This window comes from Aspergillus puulaauensis, chromosome 1, assembly GCF_016861865.1.
Source record: "Aspergillus puulaauensis MK2 DNA, chromosome 1, nearly complete sequence".
NCBI classification, from domain to species: domain Eukaryota; kingdom Fungi; phylum Ascomycota; class Eurotiomycetes; order Eurotiales; family Aspergillaceae; genus Aspergillus; species Aspergillus puulaauensis.
Genome location: NC_054857.1, coordinates 2978354 through 2995781, shown reverse-complemented (window position 1 = coordinate 2995781; position 17428 = coordinate 2978354). Strand labels below are relative to the sequence as shown.

At 50.9% G+C, this 17428-nt stretch overlaps 8 protein-coding genes across 8 annotated transcripts; 5 read left to right on the top strand and 3 right to left on the bottom strand.

The window, feature by feature from the left end:
- Positions 1-444: 444 nt before the first annotated feature.
- On the bottom strand, positions 445-1907 carry APUU_11179S (putative mitochondrial carrier protein; the record flags this gene model as incomplete). The annotated part of the gene is made up of 2 exons (XM_041695423.1): positions 445-1598; positions 1670-1907. 2 exons carry the CDS (start codon positions 1905-1907, stop codon positions 445-447), a joined length of 1392 nt encoding a protein of 463 aa, XP_041550545.1.
- A 440-nt stretch (positions 1908-2347) lies between these two features.
- Positions 2348-4017, top strand: APUU_11178A (putative F-box protein (Pof7); the record flags this gene model as incomplete). The annotated part of the gene is made up of 2 exons (XM_041695412.1): positions 2348-2734; positions 2800-4017. The coding sequence occupies 2 exons, from the start codon at positions 2348-2350 to the stop codon at positions 4015-4017; spliced, it is 1605 nt and encodes a 534-aa protein (XP_041550544.1).
- A 455-nt stretch (positions 4018-4472) lies between these two features.
- Positions 4473-6996, top strand: DHR2 (putative ATP-dependent RNA helicase (Hrh1); the record flags this gene model as incomplete). The annotated part of the gene is made up of 2 exons (XM_041695401.1): positions 4473-6587; positions 6649-6996. The coding sequence occupies 2 exons, from the start codon at positions 4473-4475 to the stop codon at positions 6994-6996; spliced, it is 2463 nt and encodes an 820-aa protein (XP_041550543.1).
- A 988-nt stretch (positions 6997-7984) lies between these two features.
- On the top strand, positions 7985-9778 carry APUU_11176A (uncharacterized protein; the record flags this gene model as incomplete). The annotated part of the gene is made up of 1 exon (XM_041695390.1): positions 7985-9778. One exon carries the CDS (start codon positions 7985-7987, stop codon positions 9776-9778), a length of 1794 nt encoding a protein of 597 aa, XP_041550542.1.
- A 1074-nt stretch (positions 9779-10852) lies between these two features.
- APUU_11175S (60S ribosomal protein uL16) lies at positions 10853-11825 on the bottom strand (the record flags this gene model as incomplete). Its single annotated transcript, XM_041695379.1, has 3 exons — positions 10853-11297; positions 11387-11562; positions 11781-11825. 3 exons carry the CDS (start codon positions 11823-11825, stop codon positions 10853-10855), a joined length of 666 nt encoding a protein of 221 aa, XP_041550541.1.
- A 414-nt stretch (positions 11826-12239) lies between these two features.
- RPL30 (60S ribosomal protein eL30) lies at positions 12240-12795 on the bottom strand (the record flags this gene model as incomplete). Its single annotated transcript, XM_041695368.1, has 4 exons — positions 12240-12332; positions 12413-12529; positions 12605-12642; positions 12723-12795. The coding sequence occupies 4 exons, from the start codon at positions 12793-12795 to the stop codon at positions 12240-12242; spliced, it is 321 nt and encodes a 106-aa protein (XP_041550540.1).
- A 1071-nt stretch (positions 12796-13866) lies between these two features.
- Positions 13867-15852, top strand: APUU_11173A (uncharacterized protein; the record flags this gene model as incomplete). Its single annotated transcript, XM_041695357.1, has 2 exons — positions 13867-14509; positions 14570-15852. The coding sequence occupies 2 exons, from the start codon at positions 13867-13869 to the stop codon at positions 15850-15852; spliced, it is 1926 nt and encodes a 641-aa protein (XP_041550539.1).
- A 625-nt stretch (positions 15853-16477) lies between these two features.
- RET3 (coatomer subunit zeta) lies at positions 16478-17147 on the top strand (the record flags this gene model as incomplete). Its single annotated transcript, XM_041695346.1, has 2 exons — positions 16478-16839; positions 16907-17147. 2 exons carry the CDS (start codon positions 16478-16480, stop codon positions 17145-17147), a joined length of 603 nt encoding a protein of 200 aa, XP_041550538.1.
- Between the last annotated feature and the right edge of the window lie 281 nt (positions 17148-17428).

Genomic DNA, 17428 nt, shown 5'->3' with positions numbered 1-17428 from the left:
TGTTGCATCAATAGTGCTTGCAGGTGTGACTGGGGGTGTCCTGTTGGAATGGGCATATTCTACTTCTTCGAACAAGTTATACTCTGAATGGTTGAGAATACTGGTTGAGGATAGTATGTATATAGGTACTGTACAGGATATGCGATGCAAAAAATATCGAAAAGAGACCCTTCCCTTTACTTCCTTGAACATGTTAGAGAAACAAAGCAGCTCTATAGCCCATATCGAATGCGGTATCATCAAAAATCAAAACACCCACGCGCTCAACAAGCGAGCCTGCAAGTTGGCTGAATGCTTGAAACGTAAGAAAAATAGCGGAGACCAGTCGAAAGAGAAGAGATCGCTCAAAAATATTAGATGAAAGTCGAATAATGACAGGCGGTGGTTCATAGGAAGCCTGCAGCTCGTGGGGCAAAACCACAGGCAGAAGCAGGAGCACGTGAATCAAACGGTGTCGGAGTCAGTTCCATCCAATGAGGTCTGACGTCGCTCGTTGACATCTCGGGCAAGCTTCTTGCCAACCTCATATGTTGAGATCATGATGGCACAAGCTGGTGCCACTTTCAGACAACGAGCCACCCAGCCACGGAAAAGGCCTGCCGTACCTTCTTCACGGAATATATTCAGGAGAAACTTCGGCAGTGGAAGCTGTTCTGGTTGAAGAGATCCCTTTGTAACACTGCCGGCAATGGTACTCGGTACCTCATCTCCCATATGGCGGTACACTTGCTGGCGTGTCTTTCCAACGTCGAATGGGGTCGTCACAAGCGCGGCCAATGCGCCCGACACGGACCCTGCAACAAAGCTATCCAAAAAGGTATTGCCCTCCACCTCGTGGGTCGCCGAGTGTGGTGATGACGCCAAGTTATGCGGCACTATGTGCTCCCGCGCCTTTTTCCGCGTCTCTATAATGTATTTCTTCACCTCTTCATAACCCCACCAGTAAAGACCAGAAAATGGTACGTCCCGCCACATAGTAAGGGTCAGCCCCCGCCAAAGGGAGCCGTACCCTGTCGCTTGGGTCATTTGATGCAGACCCTCGAGAGTGGCTTTAAAATGCCCTGCTCCAGTACCAGGTGTCGCCTGCAAGCGTGTTCGGAACATCTCAATCGGACTAATAGCCGTAGCTGCCGCTATTCTCGCAACTGCCCCTGAAACGAAGGGAACATATCCATTGGGAATAACGCGCCTAATCGGGCTCCTCTCATCTGTGCGCAACCAGTCGTACCCCGCAAAATAGATAACATTTCCCGGTATTCCCATCATAAGTGTCGGGCTGAGTCCCCGCCAGAGGGTCAAGAATCCCTCATTTCGAGCGATCTTCCGTAAACCGTCCAGAGTGGACGTGAAGGTCTTTCGTTGCGTCTCTTCCACTGCACAATCTGCGATTGACTGCGTCCCTAAGGCATGGCCGCTCGGTCCAACCATGCATATTTGTGAGTTTTGCCCTATCCAAAACACTTCACGGCAGCAAGCAGTGACCCCAAGGTTGGGAGGGGCATTTTTCAAGGCGGACGTCGTGTGAGATCGGAACGGGGAAGTGTTTTTGATAGGAGACTGGGATTGTAACCGAACGCGAACAACATCTAGGGGGGTCACTGGAAAGCGGTTAGCTCATATTCTCTGAAATTTTGAAAGTCATAAATCGGAAACAGGTCTAATTGCCTACCTAAGAGTCCGGTCAAGATGCTACCACAGGTCGCCGAGACCATCTTCTGCGTGATAGAGGCATCGCCAACCGCGCTAGCATTGACTGTAGAAGCCGACCCTGTCCCAGAAGTAGCCGCCATGAAGGTGTCTTCTGCAGTGTTCCATGTCTCTGCCGAGCGGCCTTCAGGTTCGACGCCGGTGAGATTGTTGGAGCGATATCGGTCCCAGGAAGTACCTTGAGTGCCCGAGTCGGACATCCAATCGACGGCGCGATCTCGATCTGCTGGCGATCCAAATATCAGACAGAAATGTTGTGATCTCGTCTAGCTCATCGAGGGCATTGAAAATGTGGAAGCGCGATCGGTGACTGTGACTCAAAACGCAGCGATGATGTTGGAGAAAAAGAATGTTCCGGCTCGGTGGCGTTCGGATTCAAGATTGCCGGAGATAAGCGCGGACCTTCACCCAACCTGAACTCCTCCCGACACTCGTCGGCCACCTTATACTTGTGTGTTGATCAGAGCGTTTGCCGCCCTATGAGGAATAATGGCTTTTCTGATTTCAGTCTAGACCACAGTCCTTTCCATTTTTGACAATTTCTTCGATCTCTTCGCTGCGTGCTCGCCCTCGCCCCACCGAAGCTCGCTTATCAATCGGTGGACCTTGCAGCTCCCAGTACGCAACAGCTTTATCGACTATGGAAGACAACGCGGAGCTTGAGTCTTTCCGACGCCAGTGGCGAGAGGAAGTTTTGCGGCGAGGAAACCTCAATGCAGCCGAACCATCGCAGCCGACACCTACAAGACCTGTCATTCCTCAACACCGACAATTTCCCCCCACCCGGCATGAAGCGTCTGCGCGCAAAGAAGATGAAGAGGAAGGGCCGGTGCCATACGATCGGAACGAGATAGTACAAGGGGTTGACCGTCTGTCTTTAAATAAACATAGCGACGAAGATGCCTTTCATTCACGAGAGTCCCGAGCCGAACCTACATCGGCTCTGGAACATTTTGAAAGAGCGGTCGAGAGGGAAGCGGAAGGAAATCTAGGAGATAGTCTCCAGCTCTACCGCAAAGCATACCGAGTGAGTAGGAGACATTCTTTCTCTCACGAACATCAATCCTGGAGCTTTATATTGACTGTTTTCAGTTGGATGCCGCTGTCGACAAGGAGTACAGGAATAAGCATTTTGCTGGCGCGTGGAAGAAAGCGCCACAACCAAGTACACACAGCGAGCCTACCAAAGCGGCGCCAGTTGAACAGCCGACAATCGTCCCAACACCGGAACTTATCAGCTTATTTGCGAGTGCGCCGATTCCCCCGGCGGACCCCATATTCGAAGGCGATCCCCGTCCCCCATGCCCCATTGCGCATGTTCCATCTGAGGTCATAGTCGAGATTCTGAGTCATGTCGCTCTGGCCGACCCAGCAGCGTTCTGCCGAATGGCACTGGTGTGCAAAAGGTTTGCGTATCATTTCGCACGTGAACAACATATCTGGAAACGACTGTGTCAAGGTGCTGGATTCGGTTTCAAGTCAATGCATTACTCGTTTGCGTGCGATATCCACGGCAACCCTGAACATACTTTGATGCCTCAAGCTCGGTATACACCGTTCCCCAGCGATATTCCAGTTCAACTCCCGAGCCCACTGTCTTCGTGGAGTGAGGTTTTCCATTCTTTCCCCCGCATCCGCTTCACTGGAGTATACATCAGCACGGTAAACTACACTCGCGCCGGTGCAGCGTCCGCATATTCGAATATCTCATGGAACAGTCCGATTCATATTGTGACGTATTACCGTTATCTCCGCTTCTACTCTGACGGGACCGTCATCTATATCCTTTCAACAGTGGAACCGGTCGACGTCGTTCCGCATATCAACAAAGTAAACGTGACGGCAGCACGGGCAACATCCCGTAAGCAGAATCCACGGACTGCCCCTGACGTGGCAGCCTCAGCCCATGAACCGGTACCTGCTGTTGCTATGGATGCGTTGAAGCGCGCTCAATGGGGCCGATGGCGTCTTTCGAAACCAACGTCACCAACGGATCCGCCTGAAGAAGCCGAATATTCTTTCCCGAATAAGGACAAATCAGCCACTACCCCTGACCCCAGGGACTTGGTGATCGAAACTGAAGGAGTGGGGGCGTCCAAGTATGTTTATGTTCTTCATCTAGCCCTTCGCTCGTCGACCGCTCGCCCCGTCAACAACAATCCGGCGCTCCCCAACCCGTCGAAAAATACCAAGTTAGTCTGGAAGGGGTACTGGAGCTACGACAAACTCACGGATGACTGGGCGGAGTTCGGGCTGAAGAACGACCGCGCGTTCGTCTTCCGACGCGTTAGAGGTTGGGGTATGGATTAATGACCTGCGACGTAATCATCAATATGATTCATGAAATATAATGATATATATATATACGAAACGCATGGTTGGACATTGGTATATATTCCGGAAACATGCTAGTATAAGGCTATAGATGAAAAGCACCCTAGTTAAATTATGATGGCAATAGACCAAATCAGATGCATTTCGTTTTCAGATACATTAGCAATGAAACTATCAAGAAAAGAAACAAGACGCCCTATCGCTGCGGAAACCTTAAAAGGCCAACGCCGGAAATGCCAAGCCCCGACTTATCGATAAGATACCCGGGGCAGATTTCCGCCTAAATTTTTCGATGGGGCTTCGGATTCAAAGACATCCAGTAATCAACAACCAAATCAAGGCGCAGGAGAAAGATCGCGCTGAGTGATATTATATTCGCTCTATTGGAATATATAAACGACAGCGACCGACACCAATTCCTCGAATCTGTCATGCCCGAGCGGGTTCGCACCGTCTTCGCCGACGAGGACGAGACACCACCAGCACCTGTCGCGAAACAAGAAAAGCCAACAGAGACGACGGAACCCCGCAATTCAGACCGTGCCGAAAAGAGGAGCGCCGAGAAATCTAGTATCTCGAAGAAGAACAAGAAACGAAAGCGCGAGGAGCTTGTGGATGGACAGCCTCGAACGGAGAAGAAGCCGATCGGATCGCAAACCACTGATGGTGTTCAGAACGGAAAAGAAGAGGCAGCTGGAGCCGGGGCTGGGGTTATTACAAAACCGCCGAAAGATAAGGAGAGACACCGGGTCCAGAAACCGAAGAAGGATTATCGGGTATCTAAAGACGAAGAGCGCGGGGGGAAATTCGCCTCGCTGAAGAAAAAAGCGCAAGCGCTCTACGAAATCCGCAAAAACCTCCCTATCTTCGCTCATGGTGATGAGATCCGGAAACACCTGCGCAAGAACGATGTTATGCTATTGATTGGTGAAACTGGTAGCGGAAAAAGTACGCAAATTCCGCAGTTTCTGGTTAACGAGTCGTGGTGTCGGCCAACGAAGACTACTATTGCTCAGGATGATGGGACTCAGAGGGAAGCCCTGGTTGGCGGGTGTATCGCCATTACGCAACCTAGGCGTGTTGCTGCGATTTCGTTAGCTCGGCGTGTTGCGGAGGAGATGGGGACGCCATTGGGCTCTTCGTCACCCGCGAGTACAGTTGGGTATTCGGTGCGATTCGATACATCTGCTTCTCCGAGTACGAAGGTGAAGTTTTTGACGGAAGGAATGTTGCTTCAGGAGATGTTGCATGATCCGTGGATGACGAAGTACAGCGCAATTGTTGTTGATGAAGTCCACGAGCGCGGAGTGAATGTTGACTTGGTCATGGGGTTTTTGAGGAACTTGGTCTCTGGGGAAAAGAAGGGGAGGGGAGGTGTGCCACTCAAGGCTGTGGTTATGAGTGCCACAGCTGATATGGAGAGCTTACAAGGCTTCTTCACAGAAGGCTTCCAGGGTCGCGAAATGAAAGACGTTGAAAAAGAATCGAAGGACGGCATCGCTGTGTGTCATATCAAGGGCCGCCAGTATCCCGTCAAAACAATATACTCGCCGGAACCGGTGCATGATTTTGTCGATGCAGCGCTGAAGGTTATCTTTCAGATACATTATAAGGAACCCATCCCAGGTGACATTCTGGTTTTCCTGACTGGGCAGGAGACCGTCGAGGCGTTGGAGAACTTGGTCAACGAGTACGCTACAGGGATGGATTCTTCATTGCCAAAGATCCAAGTACTTCCGCTCTTCGCGGCGCTTCCACAGGTAGCTCAGCAGCGAGTCTTCGCTCCAGCGCCGCCACGCACCCGCAAAATCATCCTGGCTACGAACATTGCGGAGACATCCGTGACAGTGTCTGGTGTGCGGTTCGTTGTGGATTGTGGAAAGGCGAAAATCAAGCAATTCCGAACCCGGCTAGGCTTGGATTCGCTGCTCGTCAAGCCCATTTCAAAATCAGCTGCCATCCAACGTAAAGGTCGTGCGGGTAGAGAAGCCCCCGGTCAATGCTACCGATTATACACGGAGAAGGACTACCTCGCGCTGGATGAGGTCAATACGCCAGAAATTCTGCGATGTGACCTGAGTCAGGCTATACTCAACATGAAGGCCCGTGGCGTTGACAATGTTATTGAATTCCCATTCTTGACGAGACCCCCACGAGAAGCTTTGGAGAAGGCCCTCCTCCAGTTGCTTAGCATTGAGGCTCTCGAGGAGACTGGCAAGATCAGTGCGATTGGGTCGCATATCGCTAAGCTTCCACTCACACCAACATTAGGTCGGGTGTTGCTTGCGGCGTCAGACTTTGGCCCAGATTGTTTGATTGATGTAATCGACATTATATCTTGTCTGAGCGTGGAGAACATATTTCTGAATACTTCATCAGAAGAGAAGAAAGAGGCGGCCGAAACCGCGAGACGCGATCTATATCGGAGAGAAGGTGACCATCTTACGACGTTAGCGACTGTACGATCCTACGCATCAGAGAATACTGATCGGAAGGCATGGGCTGAGCGGCATCTGGTCTCGCATCGGGCGATGCAGGCTGTCATGGTAAGTTTCTGTCAATTAAGGCTATACCCGTCTGTGCACGGCTAATCATCGGGATATCCAGGACGTCCGCAAGCAACTTACGGCTCAATGCCGACAAGCCAAGTTGCTTCCGAGTTCCACCGAGTCACAAGGCTCGAACTCATCCATCCGGGAGCCATCTCCTGTCTTGATCCTGAAAAGCTTCCTGCGTGGGTTTTCCACGAATACCGCCCGTCTCGTCCCAGATGGTAGCTACCGCACCGTTGTGGGGAACCAGACGGTGGCGATTCACCCCTCCAGTGTCCTGTTTGGTAAAAAGGTGGAGGCGATCCTGTACAATGAGTTTGTGTTTACGAATCGCAGCTATGCACGAGGGGTGAGCGCAGTGCAGATGGATTGGGTCGGAGAGGCCTTGGCTGGGGAGCAATGATGGCGCATTATTTCGCATCACAATTAGCAAGCGAGTTGCAATTCAATAGACGATTAGAGACACATAGAAAGGCCTCATTATCAAATATTAGCAGGATAATCGATACTTGGCAGTCTGATCTCGAGATGACGTTTCGTGCTCACATAGGCTGGGCCAACTGTTTCAAGCCGAAGATCGGAAGGCTGTTACACTCGACTCACTGCGGATCAGCGAGGAGAAGAGAGCCTGTTCCAGGCGCTGCGGAGAGATCTCCAACCCCTCGCAGAAACTGCGTACCGTAAAAAGTACGGATTCTCCAGTGGTGGAGCAAATGGTACCAGTCCAGTATTACCGCCCCTGCGGTTGTCTGGATGACAGGGATGACCGCGACCGATTGATACATGAGGTAGCGGGAGATCAGGCTATTTTGTGTACTTGTACCGCGCTGTTCTATTCTTACATCAAAGACCGGGAGACCCAACAAGGGAAGGGAGGATACGGCGTACTGTGTTCTGTTGGGCTGGGGGTCTGTCTGGTGACTGGGAATGTCTTGCATCATCCGCAAACAATCATCACCACTTCTGGCAACACCACCTTCACCACGTCTTCAGCCTTGGCTTTGTTTCCATTCCCTCTCCTTTTCTTTCATCTCATAATTACCTGTCCGAATGCCAGCTGAATTACTGTTTCACCTGTAACGCCACGTCCTAGTCGAATTTCCGCCCGACTATTGACCGCTTGGGGCGATCTAATCTCGCCCACCGATCACCGGCTTATCGGGCAGCCTACCGTTAGTCTGCTGAGTGACAAGTCGCCCTCATTTATCTCATTCTCACCTCACCTTGGGGGCTTGGATCTCGCGATTTGCTTTTTCTGCTTTATAACTCTCAAAGGGACCCCTTCTTCTCCCTTTCCATCATTTCACTCTTTCAACTGCCGACCATACACGCGGATCCACCGTGATCGTTAGACCCTCTTGTCATCTTATCTTTGAGTCTCCAAACAACTCATGGCTTTTCGTCTACCACCCCAAGTTCCTCGCCGTCGCCCTTCCTACCCTGCTACTCAACCTCCCGCCCTTGAAGTCCCTCAATCTCAACCCCTCTCCGAACTCCGCGAGCACGAATCCACAGAATGGGTCCTCTTCTCTCCATCCCAGCCCTCTACCACCGCCCGCACTCACACGACCTCCACTGAGCGCACGACTCGCACTGTTGGAGCATCGCGTCTCAGTGACTTTGGCTCGCTCGATACAAATACAAGATCTGGACGGGATAATGAAAGCGAGGGCGACGGCTCGTTCGACGAGCCGCTGGACGAGGATGCAACGGAGCTGGACAGTCTAGATGACGGCCTCCATGCTTTCAGGGCACCCTCACCTGCTCCTGAGTCTAGTTCACGATGGGACCAAGGCCCTCCTGCACATCTCCCTGCACACGACGGATTAGGGAGTTTCGTCGCATCCAGCCAGCCCGTGCAGAACCAACTATGGCAGCATGAACAGTACAATCCTAATCGAAGACCAGAGCTCGCGTATCGACGACGCTCAAGTGTGCAACGTCATCTGGACGCTATTGCTAATAATGATGAACAAACTGATTCTGACCGAGAGCGTTGGCAGCGAATTGAACAATGGAGGATGGACCAAAGTCGTGCTCTACTTCATGAGATTGAAAGGGCTACACGAAGGCGTCGCAACAGCCGTTTAAGCGGATCGAATGCGGAGGCCATTTCTCAAGCTAGACAATCAGATACACCACCCAGTACTCGGACGTTGCCTCAAGAGCAGCAAACAGGTTCTGACGAGCCTGCAGTGGACGAGGATGAATCATTCTGGCAACGCATCACTCGGAAAGTCATCCGTGATTTGATGGGTATTGACGACTCAATACTGTCGGTCATATTTGGCGAATCCCTACCCGAGACTGACGAAGACGGCAAACCTGAAGAGCCCGATATGAGCATACAGATGGATGAAATACTGAACCGGGAGCCGGACACAGCGACTGGTGACCAGGATCGATGGGAGACGAGGCTTCTTCAACGCATAGCCCGCGAGCTAGGGATTCTTGTCAATCAACTTTGCGAACACCCAGGGGCGTTCACGACATACCTCAATATGTCCAATGATATCCCTAACCAGTATGCTGGGATACCCCTGAGCAGCTTACCAGAAGAGGGCAATATCCCCCCTTCAACAGCAAAACCTGCTGCAGAGTCTACAAGAAACAGCGATTCAGTATTAACACCACAATTTCTACCAACTCTTCAAGACCCGAACCGGGAGCATGCAGCTGAGTGGGGTATCGAAGACGAGCTTCCAATGCGCTCTACGGAGCAATTATCCGAGTCGGCACGCCATCAACAAGAAAAGGAATATTGGGAACGTGAACTCGATATCATGATGGTATTCCGCTACCTCCGGAACCGCTTTGGTCGCCGCCCCAGCAGTGTGGACAACACTACAAACTCACGTCGAGCTTCGCAAGATGCGTCTCGTCGCGCCGCGATCATCCGTCAACACCATCCGCTCGTCGCGCGAGCACATTCAAGGTCACAGGCACAGATGCGTCGCCAGTCACAGTACTCAGGTCCGACTGGCGTCTCGTCGCCCGTCTTACGCCAACACATCCGCCGCCCCAGCTCCAGTTGCGCCAGCCAAAGCGCAAAGATGTCGGCTGTCTCCAGCCATCGAACTCTCACTGGCTCGAGCCGCAATTACTGGGATATTGGAGGGAGTGTGGATAGCGGGAGTGCCATCGCCCCAGCGCCTCCCGGTATCGGAGCTTGGGGTGACGTGTGAGCCCTGAGACGGACCACGCTCTCGAATCATACTTGAAGATCTTAACCCAAATAATTGGATGCTGGCCATCATCATATAATTTTTTCTATCTATCCGAGTCCATTTCTCCATCCATCAGTCTATTCCCTATTCATCTTCACCGTGGTTTTATTTTATTTTTGGTTACCTTCCTGGGCGTCAGTTCTAAACTCATGATATCACAATGATTCTCTCTTTCTCTCTTCTACAACGTACAATCACTCTCTGGGTCTGGGGCGTATACATGTTTCATTCCTTCTCTGAACGGATCACTTTGGGGACTAGACGGCAACCATCTATGCTTACACTATATATACTACTGTTCACAGCAACTTCATATGGCAATGAAGCATGGACACGGCGGTGCATGTAAAGGCGTGGTTGGCTCACGAGACACATGGCATATGGCTAATACTCTATCTACTTACCTATCAAGAAACTTTTGAATGTGGTTTTCATTCTTTTCTGTATATGCACTAGGTACAACTGAACTTCTCTATTCACCAGGACAGATATCTTCATTTCAAGACTTGTAGAATAGTGCACATTAAGTCAGCTAGGAAAGAAAAGGATCCGGGCGTCTGGCTGATTGTAAAGCCTAGGTTCCGGGAATATTGATTGAGCAGGACTCCATAGATTGAATGGTGTTGGACCGAGTTGGTATGGACCGGAAGACGGGATGATGGCCTAGATACAGTGAGATGGGAGGAGAGAAATGCTGCAGGATGTGATGAGGCCCAGGCTGTAGGGACGGCGACATAATTTGACGTCTTGTTGTCACTGTTCGCCTTAGACATTTGGAGACTTCGAGCCCTTCAAAACTATGGATGTTTGGCTGGGTATTTGACCGTTTCGTGTATATAGCTACATGTGACTGATCTTTTGGGAAGCAAGGCGGTTCGTCCAGAGACGACGTTCTACTTATTTTTGGCGAGTTACAGATATTCCGTAGCAAACGGTTACTGGTTCAGGCGTTTATGATAAGTGGAACATGAACGATTATTTATTCTGCAAGATCCCTTTCCTTTTCAGTCCTAACGCTAACGTAACAAACATCTAAGCCTCAGCGGAGTAGGCATCAGGGAAGCGGCGCATGTTGTCCTCGACGAGACCGTGGCCACGGAGGAACTGGACGTAGGCACCGTCCTGCTTGAGCTTGCCGGCCTGGCGGAGCTGGACGTATTCCTCGCGGCGGACGGGAGTGAAACCCCAGTTCTTGGAGACGATGATCTTTTGGCGACCAGGGAACTTGTACATGGAGCGGCGGAGAGCCTCGACGGCGGTGGCACACTGGACGTCACGGGTACGGACAGACAGAAGGATCTGGCCGATGTTGACACGGGCGACCAAGCCCTGGGGCTTTCCGAAAGCACCACGCATACCGGTCTGAAGACGATCGGCACCAGCGCACGACAACATCTTGTTGATACGGACGACGTGGAAGGGGTGGACACGGACACGGAGGTGGAAACCTTCCTTACCGGCGACCTTCACGAGGTACCTGGAGTTCCTTGTTAACTTCTTTCTTCCTTCATTTCTTTTTCCCTGATCCTTCTTATTTCGTTGATCGGTGGGGGTCGGGGAGCATACTTGTTGGCACAGATACGAGCGGCTTCGAGAGCCTCGGAGGAAAGCTGTTCATATTCGTTGGAGACGAGGTGAACGCAGCAAGGGAAGTCGTCGACGTTGGCCTTCTTACGTCCCAGATCGAAGATACGGATCTTGGGGTCGGGAACACCACGGTTGAACCGGGACTTGGGGTAAGGCTAAATCGAGAAAACCATCAGTATTCCATCGCTTCCATATCGCAACTCATCAAAAATGCACAAAAAAGTCTTATTGATGCGATCTCTCGGGCTGCCTCTCGGCCTTTTTTTTTTTTTTCTTTCTGGTCCTTCGCTCATTCAACGCATCCCAGGCCCACAAGCGAGACCGCCCTCGAAATCCACACAAAAGACCATCAAATCTCGAATATCGCACGCACCTTGTTCTTGCAGTAGCGGTAGCAGCGGGCGGGACGGCGAGCCATTTTGACTGCTGTTGATGCAAACTGGGTGATGGGTTTGTCGAAAGGGTGGTGTCGAAGAGCGAAAGAGAAGGGATTCTTGACTGGAGGCACTTTGGCTTGATTTCCAATCAACTCCCGCTAACGAGTGGCAAAACCCTAAGCCCTAGCCTCTCGGCCAATCACCGCCCAGAGCGGGATATGACGCATTCCCGCATTTGTCAGATTTGAAAGAACATCGGAACGTTTCAAGTACAATGAGTTACTCCGAGCGTGATTATCATCTAATACTATACGGCTAAGTGTATTTCCTTTACTAGTAGAAAAATAGCCTTTTAAGTTTTGGATTTTTATATCGTCATTATCTAAAACATCATGATGTACTGCGTTTAAACAGACACCCATCGTTCAGACATAACCGATCCCAACCCCCATCGCTTACTGGGCAGTAAGGATGTCGGAGTCACCAGCATCAAGGACGGACATGGTGGAGCAGCGGTAGAGACGACCGCAGGCAGTTCCCAGCTCGATCTAAACCTCATAATTAGCTACCCATGTTCTACCAAATCGAGCCGCATTTAGTGGCATGTCTTGAGCGAAGTAGCACTCACGTTGTTGCCAGAGAAGTGGTGAACTGGAGTCTTGGCGAGCATAGCGTAGTACTCGAGCTCAGACTTGCGGAGGGGAGGAGTGTTGGCGGCAATGATAACCAGCTTGGCCTTGCCGGACTTTTGGTGTAGTTAGTATCCCTCTTGTTCCTCGCTTCAATTTGTATATTCGGCAGTCCAGTTGTGAGTACTCACACGCAGGGTCTTGATAGTAGTCTTGTAGCCAAGAGTGACTATAAAATCGAGAATTGTCAGCATCCCAGCTTCGAAGTGATAATATTGTGGGCAACCAGAAAAAGTGAATTTCACATACCCTTTCCACTCTTCATCACAAGCGCCAGGCGCGAGGCGATGGTGTCGCCAGCCTTCTTGCTCTTAGGGGCCATCGTTACGCGATTGAAGTGTTGTGGGTGTAATGAAAGAAACGTGCGCTCCGGCCGTGTGTCTTCGTTGGGATGAGGTGCAAAAAAGATGGTATCGTGATTTTTTGTGGGTTTGGCGAGGACCGGATCGTCGTTCCTCCACTTCCGAGATGTTTAGTCAACGGCCAAAGGCCGCTAGGCTGTTTTCGGCCACTTTCCTGGTTCCGGCTGATGTAAGTGTATTCATACACGTTGCGCCATGGTTAATGATGGCTGGAACCCATGATGCACACCTAGGTGGCGCAGTTGCTATATTGGGGGGCAGGATTATGGTTGTCCTGTTCCCATCGCGATCTGACTGGACCACCCGTCGTCTGGAGGACGGAGCAAGGATGATGGAGGGTTCGTGTGCTATCTTTATCGGCGTATCGTTGCTCAGGCAAAGGGGCCGTTTGGCCAAAAACGGTCTCGTATCAACATCGGGGCCGATCACAACGGTTACCATACGAGGCTGATGAGAATTGGGGTGAATGTGTTGGCCTTGGCCGGAAAGAATAAGCAGTGCTCAGTTTCCAAAGAAATTCATCATCAAGAATAAGATTGTCATCAGCAAGAATGCGGCCCCTAAAGTGTTTTGTAGTCGGGAAGGGTACGGATAAGAGTATCGTTGCCGTTTCCATACGGGGCTTAGGAAGACTGGCCCATCCCCCAGAATAATTTATTCCTCCGTCGCGCATGCTGGCGAGAGTTATCCCTAACATCACACATTTCCTCCTCACATCTGCTATTTTGCTTATTCTATGATTTATTTGCGCTGAGCCTCTTTTTTCTACGTATTGAGGGTGGCGAGACTTTGCCAGCCATCTTACAGAAGCCTCCCCCACCACAATTAGTGGTAGTCCGGACCACCACTACCTCCGTGCTGTGTTTTGACCGCTACTACTCTTGAGACATCCTTCCCTGAAACTTCTCAGTTAATTTCCCAGCGTTTCAAGGCCTTGGTATCCAGGACTTTCAATCTTCTTTTGCTTCCCCTATTCGAGTCTCTCTGCAGCCAACCCTCGTTTCGCTTCTCCGCCAGTATTCGGCTTCAAGATGTCTGCGACGCCTCGAAAGCCCGGCTCACCAGCCAATGCCAACAAATCCGCGTCAGACTCAACAACGAACGGCACCCCATCGCGAGGTCATACTAGATCTCCTACTACAACATCAAACGGCCTGTCCCGGTCTCCGTCTCTCCGCGGTTCGACTCCCGTATCCGCACGAGCAGCTGCCAGAAAGCCCAACCGCTCATCCAACCTGAGTATGTCGAGCGTTCCAAAAGTTGCCGCTGATCCGTCGGAGGAAGAAGCGCGCGCCCAGAATGCGGCGCTCATCGAAGATCTAAAAGAACAATTGCAAAAGGCGGAGACCGCTTCTGAACAATATCGCAAGCAACTTGGTGTGCTGCAGATGCGCCTCGACGAGGCCGTCAGCGAGCAATCGAAGCTGGAAGACCATGGCCATGAGAGAGACAGTAAAATTGAAGCATTGAACGGCGAGATCCGTGACCATGTTCGCCAAATTCGTGACCTAGAGCAGGCGCATGAATTGGAGCGGAATGCCATGCTCCAGGAGAAGGAGCAACAAGCAAGCCGGGAAGAAGAAATGCAGGCCACCATTCAGCGCCTGAAAGAGACCGTATCCCAGAGGGATATGCGGATTGGTACCGATGGCGATAAAAATGTGTCGCGCTCTTGTAAGAATACCGTCTTCAATAACTTATTTCTTGTGAAGCTAGAACTAACTGTTTCTGCAGCCAGTTTCCGCAACCGAGCCTCCCCGGACATTGATGGACAATTTGCCCCTTCATCTCAAATCGAACGGAGCCCCTCGCGGAATAACTCCAAATTACTCTTGCAGAAGGATAAATTGATCGAGTCTTTGCGCCTCGAGTTGGCCGAGTCTCAGATCAAACTTGTGGAGATGGAGAACAAAGGTGGAGGCCGACAAAGAGAGCTGGAAAAGGAACTGTTGGAAGCTCGCATGGCGAATGCTCGTCTGATGGAAGATAATGAGAGCTACCAACTACTCCTCAGTGAGAGAACCCTTAATGGCGATTTCGCCAAGGGTGATTTCATGCGGGAAGTCCATCCTGACTCTTCAGACAATAAGGAAACCGGCGGCGGTTTGGGTTCATTAGCCGATGAATTGGAATCTGCCGATGCTCGACCTGAGCCCGACGATAACCGCAGACTTGAGGCAGAGCTCAAGGCGCTTAAGGACCAGAACAAAGCTCTGACGCTGTATATTGAGCGGATCATCAGTCGACTCTTACAGCATGAGGGATTCGAGCATATCCTGGATAAGAACGAGACCGAGCCATCTGCCAAACAAGGCGGCAGCGATAAAGATCTTCCCCCGACTCCCCCAGAGAAGGATGACCCGAATCAGCAAACCCTCTTGCAAAGAGCTAGATCTGTTGTCTCCGGCCAAAACACTAGGCCCCAGCCACGCTCCCGTCCAACCAGCATGATGCCGCCTCCCACCAGTGCTCCGAACGCCCACGAGAACCCTCAAACAGCACCTAGCATCCCCTTAAACCGCGGCCAGTCAGTACGAGCTGGTCATCGTCGGACGAGGTCAGAACAAACAACAGACCTGGGAGCTGCAGTTGTCGTTGGCCAAATGTATCGCGGTCGCAACTCTGGCGGCCCGATGAGTCCCACTATGATGGGACCTGGCTCACGCAGCACCTTTACCGGGCCAAGTTACGGACCAGGACAAATGTCTTCCAGCAGTCGTGCGCCTTCGCTGTCTAGCCAGCCAGAGCGTGATCATCTAAGCAGCTCGGCAAGTGTGTCAAGCGACCCTCCTGGCGACACAGCGTCTACCGGGGCAACTTCTAACTCTCCTCGTTCGAGCAATGGCATGACAAACTACACGGGAGCGGTCATGACCCAAAGCAAGTTACGACCGCTTCGACTAGTTAGTGAGTCTAAGGCCGCTGAGGACGAGGAAGCTGCCCGAAAGAAGGCGAACAGGGGAAGTTGGATCTCATGGTTCAACCGCCCAGGTTCGAGCGAGGCTGCACAACAGTGATCTATCTGGCTCACCTCCAGTTTTCATGACACATGTTTCTTTTATGAATAACTTCCCTTCTCTATTTTGTCTTGATGGCCGTTATGTATTTGTCTCATTTTATAATGTGAAGACTGCCGCTATTGGATCCTGGAGATTGTTTTGTAATTGAACTATTGAGATCTCATCATGTTTTGAATACCCAAGTCTCACTTTTACGTTTATCATGATGAATACGCCTCTCTCCCCATGTTCAGGTCACTTTTTCGAAGACGACTTCCTGCTTGTTTATGCAATTATGTATCTAGTGAACGTATATAGGCCGTTTCCTCTCCCAAGAGCGGTACTTGAGATATTCTTAACGATGGCTTATGCCTGAAGTACCACCAGGGTGCCTCGAATATACATACAGCTTGACGAATATGACGAATATTCTTTGGATATTTTAATTTCCTTAAGAAATACAATATACACCCGAGTTCGAGAATTGAGACCTTCGTTAACTTGTCGACTGAAATAGTATAGCGCGGAACAACATTGGCGCGGCTTCCGAATTGCGGACAGCTTGACAGTAAACGGAGGAGCCTCTCAAAACGGCCACTCGCTCACTCACCTTATCAAAGCCTCTCACACCAATTTCTTCAAAATGGGATCTCTTTCTCTCTTCTCCGTCAATGCAGTTCTTGTGATGTCCGCCGATGATGGCTCTCGCATCTTCGCAAAGTACTACTCACCACCTCACCCCCCAGCCGGCACTGCCCCCAATTCCACCGATTATCCCGGAGCCAACCCCTACCCGACACTGAAGGAACAGAAGGCGTTCGAGAAGGGCCTCCTCGAGAAAACCAACAAGCAGACCAGCGATGTGATCCTTTACGACAACCGGATTGTTGTGTTCAAGCTGGAGAGCGATGTGATGCTCTACGTGGTGGGCGGTGCCGAAGAAAATGAGGTGCTACTGTACAACGTTGTTCTGTCACTGCGGGATGCTTTGGGAATATTATTCAAGTATGTGCTGATTTTTCCATGTTGAGGGTTGGAAGATGGAGGTGGCTAACCCATTTTCTTGTTTTAGGGGTGCTACGGATAAGCGCACAATCGTTGAGAACTACGACCTTGTTGCCCTGGCCATTGACGAACTTATCGATGACGGTATCATTCTTGAGACGGACCCCGTTCTCATTGCTTCCCGTGTTAGTCGTGCGCCCCAACCGGACGCACCGAATCTCAAGAGCATTGATCTTTCCGAACAAGGTCTCCTCAATGCTTGGGAGCTTGGAAAGCGACGTCTGGCGGAAGGTTTGCGACAGATGTAGGTTGGGGACGAGAGAAAGAAGGCCTGTTACGAATGTTCCTTTACTTGCACGAACATTGCATGGACGTTTTCCTTTATTTTATGCGATCTGGCTGGGTTTGGCGCGGTCATATGCGTGCTGTTCATTACTGATTCATGATTGATACTATATTTACACTATTACTTTTCTTGATGTTCTTGCCAGGAGCGAGAGGGCTCTCTAGAGATACTCCGATTTGTTTTGCTGTGTTATGTTTGGCTGGGTAGAGCAAAAGTCCATGGACAACATTAAATTTATTCTGA